General features: G+C 47.7%; 1 protein-coding gene across 2 annotated transcripts in view; it reads right to left on the reverse strand.

Moving 5' to 3' along the window:
• LOC147685054 (uncharacterized) overlaps positions 1-14,408 on the reverse strand; it is a 384,063-nt gene that overhangs the window by 234,186 nt on the left and 135,469 nt on the right. The window contains exon 4 of one of the 2 annotated variants that reach the window (XM_086940938.1): positions 1,972-2,006. The exons of the other annotated variant lie outside the window; for it this stretch is intronic. Coding sequence (XP_086797064.1) covers positions 1,972-2,006 — 35 coding nt within the window. The remainder of the gene's footprint in view (positions 1-1,971; positions 2,007-14,408) is intronic. 2 annotated transcript variants of the gene reach the window in all.

Below are 14,408 nucleotides of genomic sequence, written 5' to 3' on the forward strand. Positions count from 1 at the left end.
AATATTGGCCCTCTCCTTTTGGCACGAACAATTCTTTGCTTAACGTAAAAACTATTCTTAGAGAACAGAAGCTTCACACTTCTATTTCTAAAAACACATCTAGAGACATAACAACATAACACCTGCCTCTAGCACACATATTATTACAATGCATTTTTATGTGATGATTTATCTCGCATTTCTTCTGTCAGAGATACTTCATGTGTAATTCTTTATGCATAATCGTTCATTGATTTCATATGCAATAATTTTTGAATGATTACTATGCTTTTAAAACTACGTACAGTACCTAAATTCCATGTATTACAAGTACGCCTATTTCGAATGCATTTATGTATTTTGGGGTGGGCTATGTTACACAATGTTACACATGCATCTAATTGCTTAGTTTTAGTAATTTTGATGGACATGAATTCGTGGAGTGGGTGTCATGTGCTTATCTAGGTTCCTGATCGATACTGTGACCTTATGCCCCTATTCGGCTATAAAGCCCCTTTTTCCCTATATTGGCATAACCGTTCAAGTGCGATTTTCTGAAAAGTCATCTCTGGCCTCACACGAGCAGAGCCACAGAGCCACATTCCAGCATGACTCTCTGCTACTTCCTTTGCGACCAATTAGTGCAATGACAGAGCAGCAGTCACTATCTGATATTCCTAGATAACACTCCGAGTTCTTCAACAAGATAAAAACTTAGCAAACCTGGAAATCCCCGCTTGCTATGTTTTGATTAGTAATGGAACTCTAATGAGCAACTGATAACTATCACTTCCTAGTGACATCTACAATTGACGTCTTATGTCCAGCAAACTTGCGTCAAACCCGGCACCTGTCAGGTATAAATATTACCAACGTTGCCTTAAGCAATGAGCGAACATGTTGCTGATGCCAGCTGCCTGCATGACCCCGTGTTGGTAAAAACTAGCACTCTGTCGCTGCAGCCTGCTATCCTGTGGTGGTGAAGCTACTGATTACCATTATCGCCGCTACAGCGCGACCTATGGTGCAGTACGCTTGAGGAGCCGTGCAGCCGTCCTCTGCGAAGACATCCAGCCCAGCTGCCCGCGGACGCTGTCACCCCTCCTTCCTCGACGCGCTGAGAGAAGCCGCTGCCTTTCTCGTGCAGAGAAATCCAGTCCCGGCGCTTCCAGTTTACCCTCGCAGGTGACTGGGATATCGAGAGAGACCCCTGAAGGAGATACCAATCCTCCATCATTCTATTCAGAGGTATGGTGTTGACTAAACCCTTAGACGAGAATTCTTGAAACAAACCTTGGCAAAACCAACTTAACTTAAGCTACTTACTTACTCCCCTTCTCATGTGTTAGGCTTAGGTCAGGCACACTGGGGTAGGCTTAGTTAGAAGCACCAGTTGAGTATGTTAGCCTAATGTATATATGACTGTATATATGTTTTATTACTTTTAAACCATTGTATGGCTAAGAAACCATATCAATGCTTTTACAGTTCTATTTTGCTATTCTTATCTTACTGTACGTACTTTTTATAATAACAGTTATTGCAATTGTGGCAATACATTTCTCTTGTATGAGAAGAAAGACTGTTCAATAAATGTTAACCTTTATTGATACACGCCCGTCTCTCTATTCTCTACATACTGTGAAAGTAAACTGCACCAGACTGACTGAGTGAAATCTATGTCTATTGTTTCACACGACCCTAGAGATCGACTCTTGATCTGAGGAGCAAAGTTGTCATGTTGCACGGTTGTTGGAAAGCTGAATCCCTTCTTGTCTGTGCCAAGGAAGCTGATCACTTCCTATGCAGAGAAGAAAGTTTCCAGTGACCTCTGAGCTAGTTGGTAACACAACCCAATTAAGTTTAGCATAGTCAGTGGAGGCCTGGAATATAAGCAGTTCCACGTCGATACTACTGTTTATGTTATTCCAATGCGCAGGGCCTAGTGGGAAACTAGGAACTACACTACAATATAAATATTAAAATACTTACCCTAGAGTGTTGAAATCGGCGACTACGCTCGCAACCTGTAAAGATAAAGAACAGGGACAAAAGAAGTGGTCGCAGATAGAGACAGCTCAAGAATGTACAGAAAGAGATAAACAAAACCCAGATTTAAGGACCACTCTTCCAGTTAGTGAATAACAACTAATCAGAAGAGGAACCTAGAACGCCAACTAAGAAGCAGAAGAGAAGCAAAAGTCCAGCATAGCCAGGGTGGGTGAGAAATAAAATATATATTAGTCTGAAGAGTAGACCTAGGAGGGATAAAGTTAGTAGTTTCTAAATGATGTGTTAATTTACAGGTCCCTTGAACAAAACAGAACTCGTCTGCAAGTAGCTGACAGAAGGAACCAAGTCTGGACCAGTCTCTTCTTTGTTTGTTATTTTATCCAATGCCCCCGTCCCTTAAGGTAATGATTTGGAGATTCTGTTAAAAGATCTCCTAGCATTGCCGAGAGGGATTTGGGACCTAGCATCACTGTTCCCGTGCAAGAACCAGTAAGCCAATATAATAACTGGCTTGGAGCTCTGACACACTACACGTCAGTTGATTATACAGGCTACTATCTATTCACGCCTTGATTATGCCAGCTCTCTTTTACTTGGGGCTAATAAGGCCAAAGTAGGTAAGCTACAACGCGTCCAAAATTCCGCCGCAAGAGCGCTTGTAGGTCTCCCACGATTCTGCTCTGCCGCTGACACTATCCGGAAACTGCATTGGCTTCCTATGGAGAGTAGGATTAAATTTAAGGCTCTATGTCTATCTTTTAAAATTGTGAAATCAGCCCACCCCAGCTTGTTGAGCAATTTGCTCACGCTGTATGTTCCCAAGCGCTGTTTACTGTTGGCAGACAGGCAGTTGGTTGTTGTCCCTTGGGTTAAGCGCAGCCGGGCGGGGGCGTTCCTTCCGCTATCTGGCAGCTAGGTGTGGACTGTTTACTCGCCTTTAGGAAAGCGGTCAAAACTTTCCTCTTCCCATTTGCCTAACCTATGGTATTTCTATGTTTTTATGGCTGTCACTATGTTTCTGGTTTCTGTGCGTCCACCACCTTGTAGCTGAAAGTGCCGGGACGCCCCTTCGCTGGCGCAGCTGCGCGCTATACAAGCCACTATAACATAACATAACATAACATAACATGCTCAGTTCTTGTTCAAGGCATGAGTGCACCCAGAAATCAGAAGCATACCATCTAAAGCCCTCCTATGGATCACTCAGGCAATCCGCACATGGGGTCCCATGAAAACAACCAGGATTGGCCCCTATGCAGGGCAAATTACAATTGTATTCACAGACGTGCTGCACAAGTTAATCTCATAATGAGCTAATCAACGCATTGTTTGCAGGCCCACCGGATGACACCACAGTGTGGTGGGAGATGCTTTTAAATTAGTTTGACCAGTTACTGGAACAACTATTAGATAATTTCAGCACCTCCCCAATTCCAGCACCAAAGCACGATTAAAATATCTTGCTGTCGTCCATTAATCTGCCACTGGAGAACCAGATCACCAGTATGGACAGAGCTTCAAAGACGAACAGACAACAAAAGTCTACGTTTCCCTCTGAGCCTCTTAAGCCCAGAAGAGTATGTACCTAAATCTGCAAAGATCCTACCGGATCAGGGTGAAAGACCCTCATTAGACACATTCAATCCCCTTCCAGAAACGTCCATTTGGTCCCACATGCTGAGCACAATGGAGGTGAGCGCTTGTGCATTAACCTTCTACGTAGACAAGCTTGACATACAAGTTGCACTTTTAAACGACTTTACAGTTCATGTTCAGGGAACTGATTGAAAACTGCAGGTGCTGAACAACAGGAATAAAAAACGTACAACAAGATCCAGATCCAGCCACAACCAACCTCACATGCTAATTCGGCACGACCATGGACCTCCTTGTAACTGACTCAACAATTTTATCAAACTATTGGAGGAAATCACAATACTCAGTCCACTGGAGAGTACAGTTATTACAAGAGTCTATCAACAGGAGCTAGGCAGTTACCCTCCACACAAGACCACCCTTTGGAACACAACAAGATTGAAAATAAATCAACCTTGCTACTGGATGTGTCACTAGCTAACATCTCAGACATTACACTATCGGAACAGGCATCTCCTCAAAAACAGCAACTCCGGCCTCTCTGTCCATAAGACCATGTCCATCGCTCTCCAAGTGGTAATGTAAATGCTTAAGAAAAGCAAGGAAAAACTGAGGTGCAAATATGGCAAAATGTGTCAATATCTCGCAAAACCAGGTCCATTGCACCCACTTCACATAAAATCAGGACTCTGTTTGAGAACAAGACATTGACTCTGCCATTGCACCGTATCCGATATTCCAGGGGATGGAGGACCTTACAGAAACCACTGTGTCAGTTACCACCTCTCTGCAAATAGGAAACATTGTACCACAAGAGTTTACAATGTGCAAGCATCAAGAACATGCACAGGCCACTTTCATGGACACAGCAGCTTCTCTAGCTCTGTTTTGGGACATAGAAGTCAGCACATTCACCCTGACCATGCGCTCCACCACCATGGCCAAAAGACTACTTTTTGCAGGCAGGAACAAGCCCTTACTTAACAACTCATTGATCTCATGGAGAAATAATGTCCAAAGGTCAGCCACCCTGGTACCACTCCACACTCAACAACAAAAAGTACCCAGTATCTCTTCTCCTTGTCTGAAATCACACAGATGGAACAGACCCAAGGGGTCACTAGCAAATACCAGGAGAAAGCACGGCTTGTTCCCACGTTACAAATCCATGAGGCTTACTCAAAGCACTACAATGTCTGTGTTAGAACTGGGATTTCTGGGAGGCTAAGGCTTGCGCCAAAGCCAGGCAGAAACCACCATTCTAGTCAGGGCAAGGGAGTCACACGCCAAGATAACCCCTGCTCACCCCCTTGGTAGCTTGGCACGAGCAGATAGGCTTATCCCGGAGGCTATGTGTAAAGCATTTGCGTACACACACAACAACAACAACATCCTAGGCACACCACCAAAGGAACTCCACACAAGGTTATATAAAAATAACTTTTGTATTCTCAAAACACATCAGATAGTAATCACACAATATACATTGTGCCAACTGCCACGGGCAATATTCACACAGGATTATTTACACCAGGACAGGGCCACATGGGCCACTGTCAGAATCAACACTTAGCAGAAATAGCACTTCTAGAACTTAAGTGTAGCACAAATTAACAATTATAGGTCACAACCAGTAACCACTGGTAACAGGTAGATACACACTACGCAATACTAATAACCAAGGGCCTAGATCACGCATGAACACATAACCTCTCTAGTATAACCTACTAGGCAAAGCAGACTTCTAAGCATAAGCACCTTTAGAAGTATAACACAAGCATAAAGGCAAAGCACATTACGCAGCAATCACATTTAGGCCTAACCAGTAAAAATACAGTAGGCAATCTCCTCACTAGTTTAAACACATTAGACTCTGCCTCCTAAGAATAAATCACATTTAGGGGCGTGACTCACAGTGAAGTAAACTCTCACTAACATAAACCTACATAGGTAAAATAACCTCACAATCATAGTGACACCACATTGCGCAAAAATCATATAAGGCAATTACCATTCTAAACATAATAAAATCACATTGCGCAGAAATCACATACCAGCCCCCTGGCCAACTGGCCATCTCAAGAAAGGGACTCAAAAGCCCTGTGTCCAGAATGTCAGGGTGCGCTGCCAATGCAGCGCCAGTCAGGGGTGCGCCACCGGCGCAAACCTAAACGTGGCAGCTGACCACTAATTGCTGGGCAGCTGGGAACAACAACCTTGCCTAAACGTTGCAGCTGGCACTAAGTGCTGCGCAGCTGTAAAAAGGCCTGGCACCTCTCTGCCATCTCTGTCCCTCTCAGGGACTTTCACTCAAGTGGCGCCTCAACGGTGCAGCTGCCCACTAATTGCTGGGCAGCTGGGAATCAGCAAAATGTGATAGGGGCCCTCACTGGCCCTTTAGAACATATCTGCCCCAAAACGTTGGAGCCCTCTAGGCTCTGGGCTTAACTACCCCCATTAGGGCACTCTGGCTCTTCAACTCATCGTGCCCCCAAACGGTTGGAGCCCCGTGGGCTCTAAACAAATCCGATAATACACCAGGGAGCCTCGTGGGCTCAACATCTAATAATGCGGGCTCAAAATCCAAAACTGCCCAATCGTTGGAGCAGCCCTCTGCCAAGCGGGGCTGCTCTGAGGGAGGCACCGGCATGGTGCCTTCATTTTGCTTCCCCCAACGGCCGGCTGTACTCACTGGCTCCTCCGTGCGGCAACATCTCTCTCCTCCACCCTCTGGGCAGCTCACTTACCGGCTGCTTCTCGAGGGCGCGCACCATGCTTCACCCAGTCCCCCATCTCGGGACCGGGACTTTGGAAGGCTAGCTCCTCAACCGGGGCTCCCTCCAGCACACGGGAGCTCCGCAACACTGTGGCTCTTTTCCGCTGGCGGCCCCGGGGCTCTGCCTACTTCATGGGAGCCCCGGGCCGCGGGAGGCCAGGATTCGGCCAGCTTCTCTTCCTCTTCCCTGGTGCCGGCGGTGGGCGCAAGACCTTCCTCGCAAAACCGGAAGTCCCGCCCGCCGTCAGGCAAAACATCGCCTGACTTCCTGTTTTGCCAGCTTCCTCAATCCCGGTGCTGCAGCGGTGATTCCATGGCGGCTCGGGCCACGCGGCGACTCTTTGGGGGCAAAAACGAGGGGTAGGCTCACTCAAGACAAGAAATACCCAGCGGGGCAGGCACCATTATAATTTTAAATCAAACCCACCAACAGGCAGAATAAGCGGGGTGGGCTCCCGTACTGAGTTAAAATATTGGAAACACGGGCATAATGCAGGGTAGGCACCTGCGCCCCATAAAACGATCCCATAAGCAGGGTGGCACCCGCACTGCCATCAACAATGCAGCAACAAGGGCTAGGCTCCCTCTACAACAGGGCCAATCAAGATATAGCGCCTCCCAGGCGCTAAGGGGGCACAGGGACTACCAAGCCCCCAGAAAGGACCATAGAGAAAAAAAGGGCATCCCAAGAATTCCTCCAGCAATTCAAGGCATCTAGGGGCTGGGCAGGGCCCAGGGAGGCAAGCCTTCCCCTGGGCCCAAGCAGCAGCACACCCCTGGTAGATTCCAGTCAGAAACAAGAACATCTTCAGAGTGTCACAGCACCCTTTTTATACACAAAATCCTTTGTCTAGCAGGGTGTAGGCAATGTAAGAACCAGCTACAACTGGTTATGGGGAACTCCTTTCACTGGCCAGGCTAGGGACATCAGACGCACAACAGGGGGTGGAGCCAGCATTGTGGAGGGAAAACCCAGCCCTATTCAGGTCCCAGGTGTACCCCTCCCTCACATCAGCATGCTAATGTCTCCATTCACCACCGGGCAGACCCATCCTGACTCCTGGAGCCAGGCTCACCAGCAAGCTCCAGCCAATCACAAGCCAGACACAAATTACACAAACATGCCAACTTCTAGAAGTATTTAACAACAAGGGGTGGTGATGGACAGAGAAGTGGCACTTCCACACTAGACACAATCATGCCACATACATCATTGCGCAGCATTCAATCTCACAAGTTCGCAAATACCAAACTCGACCCTGCACTCCCCATACATCAGGAACTACCATGGTCACACATATTCCCCATGCATTCCTTTGGGAGGGCAGGTCACTCTCACCACACACATAGAGAGCGCACGCACTTTACACTGGACCACAGTGAAAAGTGCGCAGAGATCTAAAATCACCAACACCAGGTTACAGAATCAGGCTAGGAAAAAGCAAAAAGTTTCGGGGTGAACCTGCCAAAAAGGGCAGGGTTCAACACAACTCCCTTCCAGCCAAACCGCAGGGTAGACCAATCATTCCCTTGATGGGCTTCCCTGCTTTGGGCGACAAAACACAGACACGGGCCCGCACGGCAGGGACACCTTCCGGTTCTACGCCACTCTGAAGCCACATAGATTTCTCTCAACAAGAGCTCTCTGGCCCAACTAGGATACCCCACTGGCACTCCCTAGTCGTCCACGGCCAGGACCAGGCCCTACGCCATCCAGATGTCACAGGTCTTCGGTTGAATGCCAGATTGCTGAGAACCACAAGTTCTTTTCATGTGCCCGCTTTTCAATTTCTAGCTAGCACTGGTGTGAGAGCGAGTTAACTTCGGTCATTCTCAGCCTCCAGCACAGTTGGACTAAAGGACCCATTTCCTAGCTGGGCTCTGATGGAGCAGGCCAAACTTGAGCCAAATTTGGTGGTATCACAAAGAGTTTTCTGAAGAGGCTCTTTTGCACAGTATTTAGAGTCACTGCATGCTTCCCTTTTAGGAGTTCTGAGCTGAAGATTAATGAGGGTATACATTTAGTGCCAACAAGCAGAAGAAGGTGATGTGTTGAGGCACAGACAAAATATGCTAAGCCCAACCTTACGATCATTACAAGTTAGATCATGTCGCCCAGCAGTAATAGCCCTGCTAAGAGGGAACCCAGTGCAATCATCATGCAAAACTGGTTGGTTCCTCGCCCATGTCTCCAAGATGCTTGAAGGGCACAACAACTAAACCGATGTGCTACACTAACTCGATCTCCTATCACTGAGGGTCTCTCACATCAAAACTTTCTCATCATATTGGCAGAATACATTCTGCTTTATCCCCACACCAAGATTATTATTATTATTATCATAAAGGCTTTTGTAGCGCGCTCTGTTACTAAAAAAATAGTATCCTGGCGCAAAGGGGGTGAGAGGCTGGGCAGAGGGGGACTCTATACAGTGATGTTGAAAAAATGGGTCTTCAGTCCCTTCTTGAACAGAGTGATGGATGGGGCTGTTCTTAGCTGCTGCGGAAGGGTGTTCCATGCTCTCGCCGCTCTGACTGAGATGGATTGGCCTCCAAGCCTGCTAAATTTGAATTTTGGGACAGTCATTTGATGCAGGTTAGATGATCTGAGGGGGCGGTTGGGAATATATAGAGAGAATCTTTTCCTCAGGTAGGCTGGTCCAGCTTGGTGGACTGCTCGGTAGGCGAGGACAATTATTTAAATAGAATCCTGTGGGCAACTGGAAGCCAGTGTAGGGAGCGGAGAGGTTGACGGACACTTAAACACTTTGGGATATTAAACAGAAGCCGGACAGCGGCATTTTGTATGACTTGGAGGCGATGGATCAGGTAGGCAGGAAGGCCGCAAAAGAGGCCATTTGCGTAATCCAGTCTGGATAAGATGAGGGCACGGATAACGGTTTCTTTGGCCGCTCTTGGGAGGAGTGGAAAGAACCTGCGTAAAGTTTTAAGTGTAGCAAAGCAGATCCCGGTAAGTTTTTTTAAATGATCCTCGAATCTGAGGTCATTGTTGAACCAAACTCTAAGGTTTTTGGCAGGGCCTCCGATGGATTTGGGGCATGGAAAATCGGCCGGCCAGAGAGAGTTGCCGAAGTTGTCTGGGAAAGAGCCATATAACAAGATTTCAGATTTGCTTTCGTTGCATTTTAGTTGGGCGAGGGCAAGCCAACGAAAGACAGATGACAAACAAGTTTGGGCTCCAGATGTATCCAGGTTGTTTTTGGGCCACGTGAATAAGAGCTAAGTATCATCAGCGTAGGCCATTATTTTTGCTCCCAATTGTTCAGCAAGGTAAATGAGGGGGGTTAAATATATATTAAAAAGCAGGGGGCTGAGGGTGGAGCCCTGGGGAACACCTGTTGCAAGTTTCTTGGGAGAAGAGGCAATAGGCGCTGTCACACTTACACACTAAGCACTTTAGCTCAGGACTGGTCCAGTGCCGTTATACTAATGCACAAAGTATTAAGTACTTTATGCCCAGACTGTCCCTTGCAAGCCCCAGTTCCTCTCCTCTCAATAAGGCATTATTTCAATACAGACTTTTTATTTTATGTGCACATTTTTGCAATGGACATTGTCATCCTGGACTGGTTTTAACATCTTAAACCCCTTTTTAATTGTCCACTTATGTGTACCAATGCATACTGTAATGATTTTAATAAATCAATCACAACATTCTTATTTACTTACATGCTTACTAATAACCCTAAATGAAAAACATCATTTTTGACATTGGAGCAACCCTGAGCACATATAACACTATTATTATGGCTCATTGAACCAGGAGTTTGTCTTGATTAAATGTAGGCTGCATTTTGAATCATGCATTTATTTGATTGCGTCCTTTTTGTTAAATGATCTGCATGTTAAGGGTCACTTTTGACCTCTCCTCCCATGACCTTTATCTGGAAATAGGCAGGGGGTGATGCTAGAGCACACCGCTTCAAAAACGTTGTCATCGCATTATAATAGAGAAACCTGAGGCTCATGATCTATTTTTCTATCCAGTATATGATACTAAATGGAAATTGTGCTTATTACCTCTCGTTAGAAATATGAGCATTATTACTCTGTGCAAAGTTATTCAAGTTTGAAAACAAATAGGATTCCAAGATTTAAGCTAAGCTATGTTTATTTTACTATTTTGGAATACAACTGATACAGATTTACAATAGGCACAAACAAAGCTGTGCTCTGCTGTATTTAGCTCTAAGATGACTCTTGCTATGTGATAAAAGGCACCTTGAGACTTAGGACCTCAGAGTTGTAAAGAGTTGAAATTCATTTTTGAATCATTGATAGTGTTATTCCTCACCTGCAGGGGAATCACAATAAAGTTATATTTTTCAAACAGACTGAATTACATTCAGCAATATATTTTGACTGCTAGGATTGTGGTCGTGGAGTATAAGGAGTCAATAAGTGTTGAGAAACAGAAGAAAAATCTCTGTTGTAGTTTTCCTTGACTATAGCCATCACCCCACAGTCAGAGTTGGATGCCATCCATGCCGCCTGTAAAACTTTAAGATTACCTTCTATTGGCCACTGGGTGCCATCCCTGACCTTGTTGGGACTGGTAGCTGTTAAATGTTGCTCGCCTTTGAGCTTGTTTGAATAGCACTTTAATCAAAAAGGGATAAATTGGTACCTAATAGGGATGTGCGAAATTACACCTGTGCAACAGTTATAACACTTATGGGTGTGCAGAATTTGTTGGGCTTTTATCAGTGGTGGAGTGGTATATACACAATAATACATGATTCATGAACAAGACTTAGAGTTTTGATTTCCAAACTACCCTGGATGACTCAATGTAATATTCTCACAGCCTGGGCACATTGAGGTTTAACGCTTTCACTTCAACTTGGCTACCCAGATTACAAGACAACCTAGTCACATTCCCCTCAGATACTTAATGTTGGGAGACAAAAGTTCTGCTGTACTAACCAGATTCTTTTTCCAGTCAAGAGGACGTGACAGTTCTGATTTTGGGCTGCATGTGGACTGGCAGGCTTCCTCTCTGACCAAAGGTATTCTTAGAAACCCAATGCTTTGGGGGCCCCCAAGCTCAAGGAGGTTGAAAGCTCTGACAGGTTCTAGTCAGAGCTGCAGTAGTCTCATGCTATGGTCACTTGGCCTTGGATGACTGGCTCTGAGCATTGGTGTCCCACAATACTCAGGATACATTTTTGAAGGCCCAGAGAAGCTTACCCTACTGAATCCGTGTAGCAAGCTTTGACAGATCCTCTCCAGGGCTCCCCTACACAACCATCCCCCCTCATCCCCTCTGGTGGGATGTGAAGCATGAATGGGCTTAAAATGATCTAAAAAATAGTGAACTATATCTGGGTAGGGTGAAGGCACAGGAAACTCTGGTAGAGGTCTATAGTGACCTGCTCTCCCCCCGCAGCTCCGCTGTTAAGTGCCACCACTCTGGCACTGTCTCTGCTCGCTCAGGTAGGTGTTCGAGACCCTCCTCCACCCACAGGCTCCTGCCTGCGCCTCATCCCTGGTGGTCCAGTAGGAGAGCCTTGCTTTTCTGCTGGCCGCTATTGTCTGTGTCTGTCTTTGTGCTGTTTTCTGTTTTCTGTCTTTCTGTGCCTGTTTTTCTTCCAACCTCCTCACTTTATCTCTATTGTGCCCATGCTGTTTCTCTGTCTTTCTGTGTCCGTTTTCCGTCTTCTTTTTAGCCTCCTCACTCTATCTCTATTGTGCATGTCTTTATTGTGTCCAGTAATTGTACTTGTGTCCTCTTAGCTGTTTTTTGTCTCAGTGCCCTTTTGCTCTCCATGCCTTTCTCGCTGCTGCTGCCCCCGCAGGCCCTCCCCCCCTGCTGGTTCCCGCTTCCCTCCTCCCAGATGCGCTTTCCTCCCCCCTACTTAATGGAGCCGCTGTGTGGCCTTGCGCAGTGGGGCCCCCGAATGCACGCTAAAGGCAAGCCCATCAGCGCCCCTCCATGACCTGACCGCGGCCAGTGCCACGAACCCTGGATCTATGACCTCCCACTGCTACCACTCCGCTGCCCTCCTCGCACTCATCTCCGGAAGGAACGACAGCTGCCAGCGAGCGACTCCGAACACCACCCACAGCCAATTCTCCTACCGACACTGCCGTCAATTCTTCACCATTGATGAGCCCCCTAACGACCGCTGAACCAACACTGGACACCTGTACTACTGAAGCCCTGTGGTGCATCCTACTCAACGTGCACTCCCTACACAGACAGGCCGTAGAGATCTGGGACCTGCTCAACACCCTTTTGCCAGACATCGCCTTCTTCACGGAAGCATGGACCAATGCCACCTCCGCCCCTGACATTGCCACCACCATCCCTGATGGATTCAAGATCCAGAGAAAGGACTGACCCACCTCCCAGGAGGAAGACTCGTCATTGCGTACAAGAGAACCCTCTGACTTTCCACCTCCAGCATTAGCGACCCCCTCTCCTACACAAAGCACCTCCACTTCCAGATCCAGATCAGCCCCAGAACCACGCTGCACAGGACCCTCTCCTACAGACCCCCTGGGCCTCGCGCCTCTTCCGCCGCCACCATTGCCGACCACGTTGCACCCCACGCCATCGCCTCCATGGACTACATTCTTATCAGAGACCAAAACTTCCACCCTGTCAACCGCAGTGACGCCGACTCAACCATTCTCCTGGACGACTTTGCCAACCTTGGACTAAAGCAGCTCGCCATCACCCCCACCCATAAAGCCGGACACATCCTCGACCCCATTTTTGCAGGAGGGACAAACATCCACTTCAGACACACTATGCAGCCCCTCTGCACAGACTATCACTGTGTACACTTCACCATCAACACCACCACTGCACCCAAGTCCGTCCCGTTCCTACCATTAGGAAACTGGAGCAAGGGCACAGAAGAACACCTCAACACCACCCTCTTCCACGACCCCCCCCCTCCGGCACGAGCAACGCCATCTCTGTAGCCAAAGAAATACATCGCTAGATCACCAGTTGCACAGACAAGCTCGTACCCCTCCCCCACCCCATCAGACAACACCCCCTGAAGGCCGCCTAGTTCAACACGGACCTCCAGGAAGCCAGGCACTCCTGCAGACGCCTTGAGAACTCTGGAGGAACAGGAAACCATCGAAGACCAGAACCTACAGGAACACCATGACTGAATACCACTAGCCTCTAAGAGCCACCAAGAGGACATTTATCCAGAACAAAAGCTACACCAATGTCAATAAAGCAAAAGAACTCTTTAACATCATACAGCAATTCACCAAACCCCTCAGCGACGCCACGGACGGCACACCATCCCAGGACCTCTGCAACAAGCTCTGCTCATATTTCCACCTGAAAATCAAGGCCCTCTATGACAACTTCAGTGAACAGACTCCAGACACCACCCTCCTCTCCACCACCGACAACCGGTCCAGCATCACCACCTGGAAACTGGCTACCACTGATGACATAGCCACGACCATGAAGAACACCCTCTCAGGAGCCACCATGGACCCCTGCCTGCTGCACATCTACCACAGAACCGCCACTGCTATAGCACCCGATCTATGCCAGACCATTAACACCTCCTTCGAATCCGGCATCTTCCCCGACGACTGGAAATGGGCAGAGGTCAAGCCCCTCCTCAAGAAACCCTTATCTGACCCGACGGACCTGAACAATTATCAGCCCATCTCTCCTTCCCTTTGCAGCCAAAGTCAGTGAGAGATTCATCAATGCCCGGCTGACCACCTTCATCGAAGCGAACGCCATCCTCGACTCCTCCCAGTCTGGATTCCGCAGTAACCACAGCACCAGACCGCCTTCCTCGCCACCACCGATGACATTCGCATGCTACTCAACCAGGGCCACACAGCGGCCCTCATCCTACCAGACCTCTCCGCAGCCTTCAACACCATCTCCCACTGCGCTCTCTGTGCCAGACTCCCCGATGCTGGCATACGGGGAACCGCCCTTGACTGGATCTGCTCCTTTCTCACTGGCAGAACCCAAAGGATCAGACTCCCACCCTTCCTCTCCGTACCCACAGAGATCCACTCCGTAGTA

The sequence above is a fragment of the Lissotriton vulgaris genome, chromosome 10 (genome assembly GCF_964263255.1).
Source record: "Lissotriton vulgaris chromosome 10, aLisVul1.2, whole genome shotgun sequence".
In the NCBI taxonomy this organism is placed as follows: Eukaryota; Metazoa; Chordata; class Amphibia; order Caudata; family Salamandridae; genus Lissotriton; species Lissotriton vulgaris.